Source organism: Lipophrys pholis (assembly GCF_963383615.2).
Source record: "Lipophrys pholis genome assembly, chromosome: 13".
Taxonomy (NCBI): Eukaryota; Metazoa; Chordata; class Actinopteri; order Blenniiformes; family Blenniidae; genus Lipophrys; species Lipophrys pholis.
The window spans coordinates 20,989,282-21,003,612 of record NC_137632.1 but is presented as its reverse complement, the minus strand read 5'-3'; the positions used below and the strand labels follow the sequence as shown (position 1 = coordinate 21,003,612).

Below are 14,331 nucleotides of genomic sequence, written 5' to 3'. Positions count from 1 at the left end.
GGACCATTTTCTACTCTCTTCTTCACTCTTATTTTAAAACATATTCTGCTTCCTCTTCTACCCTGAACAACTACTTTATCTCATTCTGCTTCTGCTTTTTTCTATTGAATGTTTTTTTTTTTCACCAGCGAAATTGCACAAGACATGTCAATTTTAATCTCTTGGGCCAGAAGTAGGAGGGTTGCGGGCTAGAAGTGGCTCACATATACCAGGAGATTGAAACCTCTGCTCTACAGTGTCGTCCGTCCTCAGATCAGTACTGAGCATGTTACACGGAACTGTGAATGCAACACCTGTTCAGGGTGAAGAGTAAACTGCTAAACCTGGAGTGGGCAATTAATTTTCCAAAAGGGGTTAAAATTAAAAAATGGTGGGAGGTGGAGCCAGAAGTTTTACTCATTTCTGCTCAATATAAACACATTTCTTAAAAAAAAAAAAGTGCTGCAGAGTTTAGATACTGTACCTATCTGTCTGAATCGAGTTCTTGTGGATAATTTTGTGTGTGCATGTTCTGTGTGATGAAAGTGATTCAAACTGTAAACCTTTAACAAAATGAACATTGGTAGTGGTTCACTCACGAACACAAACTGTTAAATAAAGCCACTTAAATAATCTAAGCAGGGATCTATTGCATGCATAAAATTCAGTAACTGTCATTTTATTCATCAACTTCTGTCTGTCAAGCCATACATGGTTTATGACTTTGAAGCTTTTTTGCATTTGAGTCAAGTAAATCTAGTACGAACAATCTTATTGTTCTAAAAAGTGTATAAAGAGCTTAACCTGCTTTTGTATGTGTATGTCTGTGTCGAGACTGAACCATTTTAACAAAACATTGCTTTTCAGTACATTTTTCTGAAACCAAGACATCAATAAATGAAGTAGGAAGAGACTGTATTGCACCAAATCATTGCGACAAACAACAGCAAGGGAAAAAGTTAGCACAATTTAATAAAGACCGCAAGATCTGCACATTTTGTCTGTTTTTGCTTTGATTTTTGCGAATCCGACTATCTCACCGTGCTTGGAAAACACTTAAGGTTTAATTGCTTCTGTAGTGTGGTGTTGTTCGCATCAGTTATATGAGTGCACTGGTAGTCTTGTTTTCAGCGTATTATATAGTTCAGCACATTTTGAAAAGCTGCCCACATCCTCCCTACTGTTCAAGTTTCACAAGCTGCAGGTTGATTGTGTTCTTGTCCACAAGTCCATGTCCATACATTGATTTTTCACTGCAGGGCCCACCCAATGTTCTCCTCCTCGGTCCCACAGTCTGGTCACTGCCCTCCTCTGTTGGTGATACTCTCTGTTCTAAAAATGAAAACTTGTTTGTGTGTGTGTGCTGTTGAGGTTTGGGATCAGTAGCATTAGTTGTTATCAGTTTCATGGCTGCATGAAGCTTAGCTAAGCCTTTGACGTCAACGCCATCCAACGCGCTGATAACGCGGGGCTCTATCGCAGCCAGGTGTGTCGGTGTGTTGTCTGATCAAACAAAACCGGGCTTCCTGGATTCTACGTTGGACTTTCAAAAATAGCTTCTGCAAACACACGTCCTGAATCAGGCCACCACACGTGCGCCCACACCTGTCTGCCCAAAGTCACACACAGGCGCAGAAATGAGATAATAAAGCCGTGTGTGTGAACAACACACTCGTGCACCGATTAGTGTTGGATTCACACAGGTTACTTTTCAGGACTGTAGAATCAGGTCACAGTAATTGAGATGTAAAATAAAAAGGTTTGCGCTTACACCCCTGTGTGTGACACCCCCTGCTCAAGACTGCGTTGGTATGTTCAGATTAGGTTGACCGCTCTCACGCAATTCCTTTAGATTTGTTTTACACATTAAACCCTAATTGTACTTGTTTATACAACCTCAGAATATCTAGTAATTCTGTATATGAGGTCAGAGTGAGAAGACATAGGAGAAAAGAACAACCACATTCAACTCCTGGAAAGATAACTTTTTTTTATATGTATTTGTCAAGTGAAGGAAGTAAAGCTAAAATCTGTTCATCAAATGTCATTTAATGTATGGTCTAAACATTTTTATTTATTTTATTTTTTTTGGTCAACGTGTTGAGGTAGTGAAAATTCGTAAAGAGCTCTTTTTGCAATGTCAGACTGGGATTTGATCACATTTGTGCGCACATGCCAATTGTGCTGTTTGTTTGTTGCACACCTCCCACTTGTTTGAGTCAATATCTGTTACCTCTGAGGCCGTTGGTGCAACGTAGACACCCTGCAAAGCTGCATATGCATCACACTGGTAGGAGAGATGCAACAAAGATGTTGGATTAAGAAGCTGAAGCCAAATGAGACACTCCTTTTACACCGTTTGGAGAGAAAAGGGAGAGAATTGCATCTGACTCGGACCCAGGGCAAGATCTAGGAACATGTTTTTAATTCAAGAAGTCTTCAGGAGAGATCCTGTGTGACCCTGAAGTTGTGTAACAGAACACCCTCCAAACCAAGGTGTTCGATCATTGTTTCTACTTGTCTCTGGATGAAGGGTCTGTTGAACAGGGAGAAGCTCGGTGCATTGTCTCGTCTGAGCGACTGTCCATTGAAGCTCTGTCAGATTGCGTGTGTTTGTGAATGTGTGCTGACAATGTAAGTCGCCTTTCTGATGGTGATGCTGTGAAAGCAGGAGATGTGATATATTGAGACAGTCACTATGTAATACGAGGCAGGTACTTGGGAAGAGTAGAGCTCACAAGCTCGAATAAATACTCGTGATCATCAGCATAGAAAATAAACATACGCTGAAACTGAACGGTTAGTCACTGAGAATGTATAATGTAAAGACATTTCGTAAGAACATTTAGTTTTTTTGCTGAGAAGCACATTTGTCTCACAGCAGGAAAACCCTGGTACAGTTATGTATTCAGGGTCACCCAAGATTCTTTTGAATTTATAAAGTTGAGAGCTTCTGTGACATCATACAGTAAAACTGTTGTTAAATTAACAAAACAAACAGAAACAAGACTAGAGAGAACCAGGCCAATAATTCATAGTTGCTTTACACTATAAAATATAATAATTTCTTTAAAGTCAGATATTAATCTGACCTGGCAGTTTATTCAAATGGTATAATGGTTTGATAGCCATTGGTTGTCGGACAGTCATCTTGCTATGGTGACCTGACCCCATGTGGACTGTTTGCGATAGAAGATGAATGGATGAGGGAAATAAAAACAAAACTAAAATTTTTTTTTTCATGAAAATCAAAACAAACACAAATGTTTTCCTTGGAGAACATTTGCATGACATGAGATATTTCTCAATCCGTCAACATCGCGCTGCGCACCAGTCTTTGAGTGTTTGATTTGTTGCTGCCAGCAACACGTTCGCTTAACAACTCGGAATCCTGTCATTCCTCCACCGATTGACCATGTAGCACTTGATGAAGGGGAGTATAAAGCAGCCACTTTTGCCAATGGGGACTGGCCCGACTGCAGTCATTTTTATTCAATTGCACAACTACCACGTCAGTTCATTCTGCGGTCAGTCTCATCCTGCAGCCAGAATATCAAACCGTCTATTAATATGACGGCAAGACATCCGTCAGGTATCACCCCCAGTGGAGCTGTGTTCATTAGTCGACTAATTCCATTCAGTTGGCGAGTCCTGCAGCCGCCTTAATTGCTCCTCATTATCACTCAATCTAGAAGTCATCTCTGATTTGCATCTCACTTTTCATGTATTAATGTGAGTGTGTGCTATGAATCGGCTGCTCTGTGTCTCTGTATGGGTCACACGTTCCTGGTTAGAAAAACTCACTTGTCTGCCCCCGTGTGCTTTCAAGTGCACCACGGTCCTAATGGTCTTTCTGCACATGTGCGAGTAGATGAACAATAACAACAATGGTGGCCTCCAGTGGAATGACTCCCAGTCTATATTTTCGCCACCCATAAGAGCAATCCCACTTCGTCAGTACATACGAATGTCCGTGTAGTCCCATTGTTAATGTTTATAGTGTATGGTTCTCTGGGTGTTTCTGTGGTTTCTGTTTAAATGGACATTTTCAAAATGTTGCCGTGTAAACACAAAACCTTACTGAAACTCAAACGCTAAAACAATGTGTTATGACTTGAATTGCTGTGTAAATGGGGCCTGGAAGTGTCTGAAACTCATACATAAGTACTAGAAAATGTTTCATGTATCTTTATTCAAAATAATACAAGTGCAATTACTACTGAAAAATCAAAATTTTTGAACATTGGTAAAATCCAATGAGTTGTCTTCTCATGATTATGTAGTTTAAAGACAACATGCATAGCTGAAAGCAACTCCTCAGAGTACTGTTTGATTTTACAAATGTACCTGAAATAAATTTACCTCCAAACAGTATTTGCTATTTGCAGGGGAATGTGACTGTCTGAAAAACGCAAGTCCTTTTGAGGAAATCCATTATATTTTTAGATGAAGAGATGCTTTAAGGTCAAACTACGGGTGTTTTCACACCAGTTGGTGTGGAGCAGAGGACACATTGGATACAGACCAAATTGTGAATGGGCTCTCTTTAAACCAAACACAGCACTAACAGAATGGAGTGTCTCGTTCCCATGCCTGCTGAATGAATGCATGGAGAGCATCACATTCATCCCCCAAAACGTTTTTATCGTTAGCATTGTTATACAGAGCAATTATTGCCCCTCTCTATGGGCCATTTACTGAACATTGCAAACATCACGATTCTTGTGAGTTGTGGGTAGGTATGCATTTACAAAGGTCATCTGACCAAATGTCTGAGAGGCAGTGAATCTTGCTTCAGCTCCATGTTTGGCCATAATTTGTTTTTCACCTTGTTTCACTGCGTTTAATCAGATGTGAAATGCATTGGAATTCTGACTGAGGGAGACTTCTCATCTCAAACTTGTGGTATACACAGTCTGCAGTCTACTGTGATTGTTTCTGTATCTTAAGGAGGTTTTATCAAAGTGGGTAGTTGGCCCACCGCTCAACCCTCAACCTGGAGGACAAGACTCACTCTTTGTCTGGTCTCTATCCTTCCGCCTGTTTGGCGTGGATGTACCTTCCTAGGAGTACTAGACTCCAGTTGACAACTCTCGGGATCATGGAGATACGCAAACTGTCCCACCACGGGTAGGTAGTGATCCCTGCGTGACAGATCAGCGGAACAAGAACTATGTCAGAGTGGCAGAAGATCGCCAGATTAGCTCAAGATCTTTGGGAGTGGCATATTTCTGACAATGCCCTGCGCTCCTCCTATGAGCAATGGAGTTGACAAAAGCTGCTGCGATAGCTATCACACTGCTTTCACCAAAACTGTAGATGCTTTGAGACCACTTCTTCAGACTTTTAAGCTCATCCCAAATACTCAACTGAGTCCAGCTAAATACTGTCGGTGTGAAAACCCCTTAAGGATAGGGTAGGGTTCGAGTTGTAGTGGCAGCTGAATTGCAGGAAATTAGCTATATGTGGGGTACATCAAAGTACTGTTAGGGTTTACAGTTGATTCTATAAAAATAATAATTAAGTAAGGTAAGATCATTGGTGTTACCCAAGAGATGACCAGGATGCAAAAAACAAATGTGAATAGGTAGCACAGGTAGCACCAAATCCATGATGCCAAAGGCTTGTCCTCACAAGTGATGCATGCTGTATAGAAGTTTGTGTGTGGGAACAAGAGAAATGCCTGTGACAGTTCATAGCTGCAAAGTGTTCAACTTGCAAAGCCACGCAGCATCTATTGTCAAGTCAACTTCACAGCTGTCTGTGCTTCTGACTTGCTGCTGTGTGGGAGGACTTTATCGAGGAGCCAGAGTAGTATATGTGCAACAATTACAGCAGTTTAAAAAAAAAAAAAAGGAAAAGAAAAGATTTTTACAACAATGAGTTACGTTCAGGGAAACGATGCACAGGTTGTGTGTAAAAGCAGAGCTGGAATTTGGTCACAAACAACCTACCTCGCTGTTGGTAGGTGAGTCAGGAGGCAGAGGGAGCAACACTCATAACATGCTCAACATGCCTGAGACTGCCCTCTGATGTCAGAGAGAGGGAGAGGGAGAGAGAGAGAGAGAGAGAGAGAGAGAGAGTGGGAGGGGACCGGAGGAACAGAGGGAGCGAAAGAGAGAGAGTGGCAGCTGGAGGGCAGAGCAAAACACGTCAGTGAGGGAAGCAGAGCGAGGCGACAGAGTGAGAGACGGGAGTGTGGGAAAGACGGAGAGGGAGAGAGATCGGCTCTCGCTACCAAAGCCAGCGTTGGTCTGCTGTGTCTTCAGGCTGCGGCGGACTTTTACGGCTCTGTTCAGAGTCTCACTTTTGGCTACGAATACACTTTCTTTCACTTGTGCTCAGCTATTGTACCTTACACACACACACACACTCACACAAATACAGGCGTGCACCAACCGGACAGCACGGCGTAACTGATGGGTAAGTACTGTTGTTGTTACGAGCTGTTCACTGTATCGCAGTGTGGTGATCAATTTCAGTTGTGTTGAGTTGGAAGTCTTGAGTCTGGAGTTTTTTTTTTTTTTAGTGCTTGTATGTTCACTGAATGCTCTTAATCTGTATGTGATCCCCAGACATGCATTTGTTTGTACACATACATGTTTCTCTATATGTATAGTTTGTTCACATAAGAGGTGTGTGCATGGGTAAATATGTGTGTGCGTGTGTGTGTGTGTTTGTGTGTTTGAGTGCATCTTCTTTGGCTGCGTGGGTGTGCTGCTTTGAGTAGTGACAGTGTTTATTGAATGGTACTGATGTATGGAGGCTCGCTCAGCACCACTCAGCGCTGCCTTTAACTGAATGGAGCAGATGGCAGTGGCTGCGCTTGTCTTTCTGCACAGTCTTTTGTGTACAAGTGTGCGTTTGCAAGAATATTTATGAAAGTTTGCGTTTGAACACAGCACGATCTAGGCTTGCAATGCGAAAACATAGAAAAGACTAGGTTTTCACTTATGCTTGTTTTTTTTTCTGATGAAAGCACACACAGACAGTAAATGATCTGCCCTCTGGGGTGTTTTTTTGCAGTTTAGTTTGCATAATGTGCATGCTGTGTCACCATGTGGCTCTGCTTTATGTGTAATGTCTTATTCCAGTTTACTTCAGCCCCCAAAGTAACAGTTTTGCCGTGCTTTCTTGAAAGTAGCAGTGAGGTGTCTCGGTGCGCCCAAACAAGAGCTCTGTGGACTTGAATAATTTTTTCAAAGCACTTGATTAGCTGCTCTTTGGATTGCTGAATCCACCGGAGTCAGTCTGTGGGAATCGTCAGAGCGATGAGGAAAACAAAGAGGTAGCAGCGCACGCGACTACTAACTAACTACTGCACTCCGGGGACATGCAACGCGATGAGCATCAACACACCAATAAACCCGTGCATACCCATTCAGTTTTCATGTGATGTGTTTGGTGCCCATGCAGGCCGTTTGTTGAACCACTTGCTCACCCTCATTGGTTGACACTTCACCTTAAGCCCCACCCTTCATTCTCCTCTCTGTCCAACCGCTGGCCACAGTCCCACCAGTCGCCATGGTGTTTGCCTCCCTCCCCTGCGAGCACCTGTGTCAGTGGGGCTCCCCAACGGGGTGACACCATGTCAGCGATTGCCATTCATTGTTAATCTGCGCGAGCAAAGCCAATGGCACATGCCTTTTTTTTTTTTTTGATTTGTCAGCTTTGTTTTTAATACATGTTAACACTTGCGGGATATATATAAATTGTGTGAGAGGGCTCGGTTTCCCATGAACTGTGAGTAAACATGAAATGGCTGGGGAAAGGCAAGAGGTGGGCAGGTTCCCTTTGAGTGGGGGCGAGGAAATTCCCTCGGGAATCCTAGTCTATAAATAACTCCTGTCTGTCTGATCCATAATCTGAGCCCGATCACGGGAGAGAGACAGAGGGTGATGGAGGGGAGGAGAAGGGGCAGAGTTAAAGAGTGTGAGACACACAGATTGATGGGTGGATGGGAGAGCGATAGAGAAGACGAGGCACAGCCTAACAATTTTACCAGATTTGTTTGTGCCTGTCGTATGGAAATCTGACAGCTTTATGGGATTTTCTCAAAGTAAACAGAATTTCCTGTTTGTAGCTCAGCTGTTTATCTCACTTCCGCCCTTTATAGCTTTAATGATCATGTAGCTGCTGAAGACCCTCAGGCTTAAACATGCTGTGAATCTCCCATTTTCATTCATAAACTGCATTGGTGAGTCAAAGGAAAAGCAAATCATTTTGTCACTAATGTCAAATTTTTTTCTTTAGGTGGCAATGATGTAAGACTTTCATGTATCTCTGGTCGTTTCTTATTTTAGACACGGGTATCAACATTTATTGTGAGCCACTCTGTGGTGTTTGCATTATCATGTCCTGATGCTTTCAGGATGAGTCAGCTTGTGTATCCAGCTCTCTTCCCATTGGCTGAGCACCGCAGCCTCACAGCCGCATTCACGGAGTGGCGTCCTTGTGAGATTGACTAATTACCTCATGTGTGCGTGCCCCCCATTGGGTGTTTGGATGTTTGTCAAGGCTCTGTTTACTATAAACATGCTTTCTGAGGATTTTAGTATTGAGTATTTAGCAGTAATCCTTCAGTCGTGTCAGCCTGACTGTGACCCGTCAGTGACACAAATATCCGTCCTGCGTGCTATCAAAACTTTGGGCAGCTCTTCAAGACGGCCTTGATTTAATCCGGAATAGACTTGTCCTGCAAATAGTGGAAAAAACGGAGTCAAACCCCTGTGATGTTTGGAAAAAGTGCCTCATGGAAACGCCATCAAAGTGCAATTTTTGATGAATCTTGGTGAGGGAAGAAACGGTTACCTCTTTAATGAATACCCACTGTAAAATTTCTGGTGGTTTGAATTTACCTTTCAAATTTTATAGCTTAAAACTGTGTGTAATTAAGATGCCTTGAAAGCCTAACTGTAAATACTGTCTCGCCTCAACCAAAGTTAGCAACAGCCTCTGTGATGCAAGCGCACATGTGCAGCAAAACCACATGGGTTTGTTTTGGGGTCAGCGAATACGCGGCTGGAGGCTTTGCTCTGGAGGTTTTTCCCACCTCTCAGTGGATAAAGTTTCTAAAGTCTTGCTGTGACTTTTTCTGCTGGTTTTATCCAGATGAGGTTCACGGGAGATTACAGCAAAGGATATAAACAATGCTACAAATATAATAGGAATAAATATATCATAAATTGTGAGTAAGTCTTCGTACTAGGGCCTAACGTATTCACAAAAGACCTTTCTGATTAGGTGTGCAAGACGTACAATGACTTTATTGTTGCTGGTTTTGGTTTTTAATGCCATCCATCCTTTATCTTTCCTTCCTTCCAGGGATGCTCTAGTCTTGGTCTTGACTCGGTCTTCGGCCCCATGAAGTGAGACTAACATTTCTATCACTAATTTAAAGTCTCAAGTGTAGCTGACTTGCATGGTTTTGGATTCGGATGCTGGATTACTTGGGGAAAGTTGACGTACAGGGCAACAGAAATGCTCTGGCCTCGAATCAAACCCAGATATTTTCTTTTGTGAGTTGACAGTGCTAACCATACTCCAGCTATGTTTTCAACATCGGAGCTCTTATCATGCTTAATGTACAGTGATGACTGAGTCCGGATCAAGCCTTTCTCGATGGATACATTTGGTCAGGTGTTGTTCAGCCATAAAACTTGACCTACAAAGGCAAACGCGTTCACTCTGGATACCAAAAACATTTGTATCTGACACGTCTCTGTGTGTTTCAGGTAAAAGCTGTAATGTTGACGCATAAATAAATCAAGGTTCCTAAGTGCTTGGATGCGTGACTTTGTGTAGCTAACATCCGAGACTGTAGCCAGCAATAGCTCTCAGTGCACAGTCTTAATGTGCCAGCCAGTGTAGTTGGCCTCCAAGCAGCTTGTTGGGAACAGTGATTACATTGCCTCCTACTTTCTCGCTCTCTCTCTCTCTCTCTCGCTCTGTGCTGCCTGCACTTGGAGCCCCTTAGTTTGAGGATAAGTGGCTGTACATTATTTTCCTGCCTTCTTTTAGACTTGATCAAAGGTTTTTAGCTGATCATCCCTCTTAACAGAGTTTAAAAAAAAAAATATTGATAATCACCCTGTTGTTCCTTCAAAAGAGACCTGAGTGTCATTTGAACAGCTCACATTCTGTGGAGAAAGGTATATTGAAAGTCCTATATCGTATGCATTCACTGTATTGCATTTCACGTTTGGCATTGATCCGTTTTTTTTCCCATTTCTTGTTGCACCTGCTGGATGAGTCTGTTGGAGGTAAAAGCTATTGCTGTGGTGTCTTGAGGTTACTCCTCTTTACCAACAGAGATTGAAGTGTCTTGTCTTTTTTTTTTTTTAAGGAGGAGGAAATGTGCTTATTTATCTAATTAAATATGACGTGTCACCTTTTTTGACTAAATGTTTGTATTTTCAGTGGAAACCTTATTAACCTTTGCTATGTCTTGACTTGTTTGTAGTTAAAAAGCCACCACATTATTTTGCATAACTTCTGTGTCACAAGGATTCATTCATATTTATGTTCCTAATCAAGTTCCTAATAAAGTGAAAAAACACACGTAAAGCCCCTTTATGGGATTGGCTGGGTACAATTTTTCTGTATGAAATCATAGAGGCAGAATGTGTAGTTTATTTGGTTGCGAGCCCATGGAAACAAACCGCCTTTGTGAAAGCCCTTGTGGGATGCCAATTGAGATAGGCACTTGTGTACGTGAATATGAACAGTGTGTGTAGTTGATAGTTCGGGCCAAAGCCCCATTTAGAGCAAATTGGGATGGCATTAGTGTCGCTCACCTACGTCCATATGGGAAAATTCACATCAGAGATGACGTTTCTGTGTGACTAAAATAGCTGGGGCCCTGGATTCCCCAAGCTACTAAGGGCCATAAGTGTGTGAGAGGGACAGACATGGCTGCCAGGCAAACAAAAGGTTTTGTTTGTTTGACCTCAGTGTTTACCGCTTATTAGTTCACCGCCTGTTAAATGTGTGTGTAAACAGTCGACAGGCATGTTTGTATATATGCATGCGTGCTGAAAGCTCGCCACGGTTTCACTCTGAAAGGCTTTTGTCTTGGCCTGCACGAGTGATTGGCACCAACAATTCAGAGTGAAATTGACAATCGCCGGCATTTCCTTTTGAGGGTCTTCTGATTGGGTCGTTACGTCGAGGTGAAAACATGCCCATTTGTAGGTCAGGGGTTCAGGAATCAGTCGGCACAGCATGTAAACACAACTGCCCACCCTCCCTGTCATGTCACACCAAGTGTTGCTAAATACTTCGGACTTTATATTTATAGTTACACAGAGGTGAAGGGATACAGACAAGCCGTCGTACATACCTGCTGCTCACGTCGAGCTCCTGAACAAGTCCTTACAAGTACAGCGATGCCATTAAACGTGCACACATTTGCACCAGTGAAGCACTAGTTTGTCTGGCCTGGCCACACCCTTTCTTTTCTGCCCCCCCCAAACCACCACTACACACACACACACACACACACACACACACACACACACACACACACACACACACACACACACACACACACACACACACACACACACACACACACACACACACACACACACACACTGTCTGTCCCATTGGGTGGTGTCAAGTTTCCCTCCCGCACTGAAAACCTGCCCAGTTACCAAAGATGTCATTGGCTCTCTCAGCAAGTAGCTGCAACTCCATCACCGCCTCATTGGTCACTGGGGGGGTTGCTGAGACATCTGCGATAGGCTGGGGGTGCTGTGCACCAGTTTGTGGGTATTGATCACCGGCAGAGGGCTTGGCACGGTCCAAGGTGGTTCTCCACAGAGCAGATATCGATCAGAGAAGACTGAATGACACACAGGAGGATTTTGATCCTGAAGTGGAGGATTTATGTGGTTGCATCGCTCTGAATATGTTCTGTTTTGACTTACGTATCAGGTTTTCCTCACTTGACATTTACATTGGCATCATCTACACGACGGTGCTCAGTTTAAGTAGGAACACTAAACAACACTGCCAATTTCAGATGGAAAATCAAAGCCTGCAATTCTGCACAATGAATGAAATGACACGGTGACGTTGTTTGATCAAGGCACGCCACATTCCAGTTACATTATGAGGCTTCAAAGTTGGCAAGCAGTCTTGTTTGTATTCCTGTTTCCCCTGTGTTGTGTAGGGTTGTAGTCCTGTTTGTGTGTAAGCTTCTATGTTGTTTGCTTGTCACAGAGAATTAATCTGATTGCACTAGTTCCCCAGTTTGTCGCATGTCAACATTTGTCTTATTTTTTTTATTTATTTATTGCTCTTACTGTCCATGTTTCAGCTTCACAACAGGCCAGTGCCACGGATTATTTATTTAAAGCAGATTAAATCCCGCGGATTGAAGGAAGTAATGTAACACAAGCAGAAGGTTATATCCTTGTGCAACGCACTTGGATTGCACAGATTAGTTCTGCTCAGTTCTTTTTTTAGTTTTCTGTTGATAAACACTTTTTCAGTTGAAAAACACTAAACACTTAATTGATTTCAGAGAAGTCTGAGAATTACCACATAGTCTCTGGCTTGACAAAATAGGAAAACTTCTGATTTTATTGAATTTATTAATATCTTGAGATTCTCCATTTCTGATTGTCTTTATGTAAACAAAACAACAAACATTTTTGAAACATTTAAATTAATTTGTCATTAATCAAAATTGCATGTGACAAATCATTGTTGCTATGGGAATTTTCCAGAAATTTTTTTTTTTTTTTTTTTTAATTTATGCATATATTTTGGCAGTTTTCTTGAATAAAAGCACAAATAAAAGCAAGAACACTGCTGTTGTAGAAGGATAGTGATGGTACTCTTGAGCCACGGTTCTTAGAGCTTTGGCAGATCAGCTCCTGGTTACAAATTCTCTTAATGGTTTGTTGATAGTTGGAGTTTTTCCCATTATAGGCGATTGCTGCTTGGTGTCCATAGGGAATAGATACATAACTCTTCTCTTAAAAGTTGGACGTCTTCAAGGTCTTTCTAAAGGTTTGGTTTTACATTCAAACCTCTTCTTAAATTCATGTTATTGCTTTTATACTTACAATAAAACCTTCGATTTATCCTTGACTTATTTGGTCTTATTTTATTTTATTTTTATCTTGTTTTATCATTGTTTTTTCCAGTCTAAAAGTACAATGTCTTTTCTGCCTCAAAATTTGGAAAAATCCGAATAAAATTTGTAATATTTATTTCTCAGGCCTCTTTCCTAAAGTCGCACTGGAAATATCTTAATTTTATATTCATTGACAAGTGTATTTTTTTGTTAACTATTATTAACAGTTATCCTGTTGAAATTAAAGATTGGGCTGGAATATTATCATCTGTTTAAATCCACAGCCACCAGTCTAGAAAATACTGCAGAAACCATTCACGTATCCACAAGAAAACAACGCAGCTGTCCTGAAACGCTTCCCTGCAAGAGGATTGCTCTCCTCTCCCATGTTGACAGATTTATGTAAACACTATATTTGGGGAGGCTTCCTACACACTTTTTTCTCCCACTGCTCTGATGATCTCCGGCTTTTTAAAACGTCAGACGCATTTTGTGTTTTTAGAGTTCTGCTAATGCTCTTATCCAGTGTTTACAGGTCTAGAACAGACTTATGTCCTCAGTGTGGCAATGTTAGGCGAGCGCTCATGTAATTCTGTAACTGTTGACTTTCCAGTGCCAGGGCCGCTGATATAACAACTGTTTCGTCTGTCTGATTAACACCAGAGTCGACGGGCTGCTTCTAATTCTACGATTGAAGAATATTGAAAAAGTGGATTTAGAGTAATTTACATGAACGTTGTCTTCGTCTTGGCTTTTTCTCTTTTCAGTGGACGTGAGCACAGCAGCGCTGCCCACGCAGGTGCCCCCCACCTCCACAGCCATCCTTCCCATGGACCTGCGCGTAGTGGACCACCCCCACCACCACCACCACCAGCAGCAGCCTGCCTTCGGCCTGGTTCCCCAAGCCCACCTTGCACCGGCCACCTCCAATCCTTCGGCCGAGACGGGACGTGGGCCAGGCATCAGTAAGCAGTTTCATTACACCATATACTGAGCGCTTGATTGCAAGTGCAAGTTACTTGTAACTCTTGCTGAGTTTATCTGAGGTGTAAGCACTGTGGGTCAGTCTGATGGCTGATTCACTCTTTGAGTTCAGCCGAGGTGAGTAGGAGGAAGATGCTCTACAATCTGGAGGTTAGAGGATCTTGTTTTCTGAAATGATGAAGACGAGACGGCTGAGATAAAATAGAAATATGCAGACGGCAAGAAGCTGTCACAAAGGGAAGCTAATTTCAGGAAAATATATCAGATGATGTACACGTGGG

The 14,331-nt window shown here is 42.3% G+C and overlaps 1 protein-coding gene across 3 annotated transcripts in view; it reads left to right on the top strand.

Annotated features, from left to right (window-relative positions):
• Positions 1–14,331, top strand: part of hdac4 (histone deacetylase 4) — a 145,783-nt gene that overhangs the window by 63,594 nt on the left and 67,858 nt on the right. For 2 of the 3 annotated variants that reach the window (XM_080478328.1, XM_080478330.1), the window contains one exon: positions 13,834–14,031. In XM_080478328.1, coding sequence (XP_080334454.1) covers positions 13,834–14,031 — 198 coding nt within the window. Of the gene's footprint in view, positions 1–6,108; positions 6,403–13,833; positions 14,032–14,331 lie in introns of those variants that run through there. The other variant, XM_080478329.1, reaches the window with a different exon arrangement.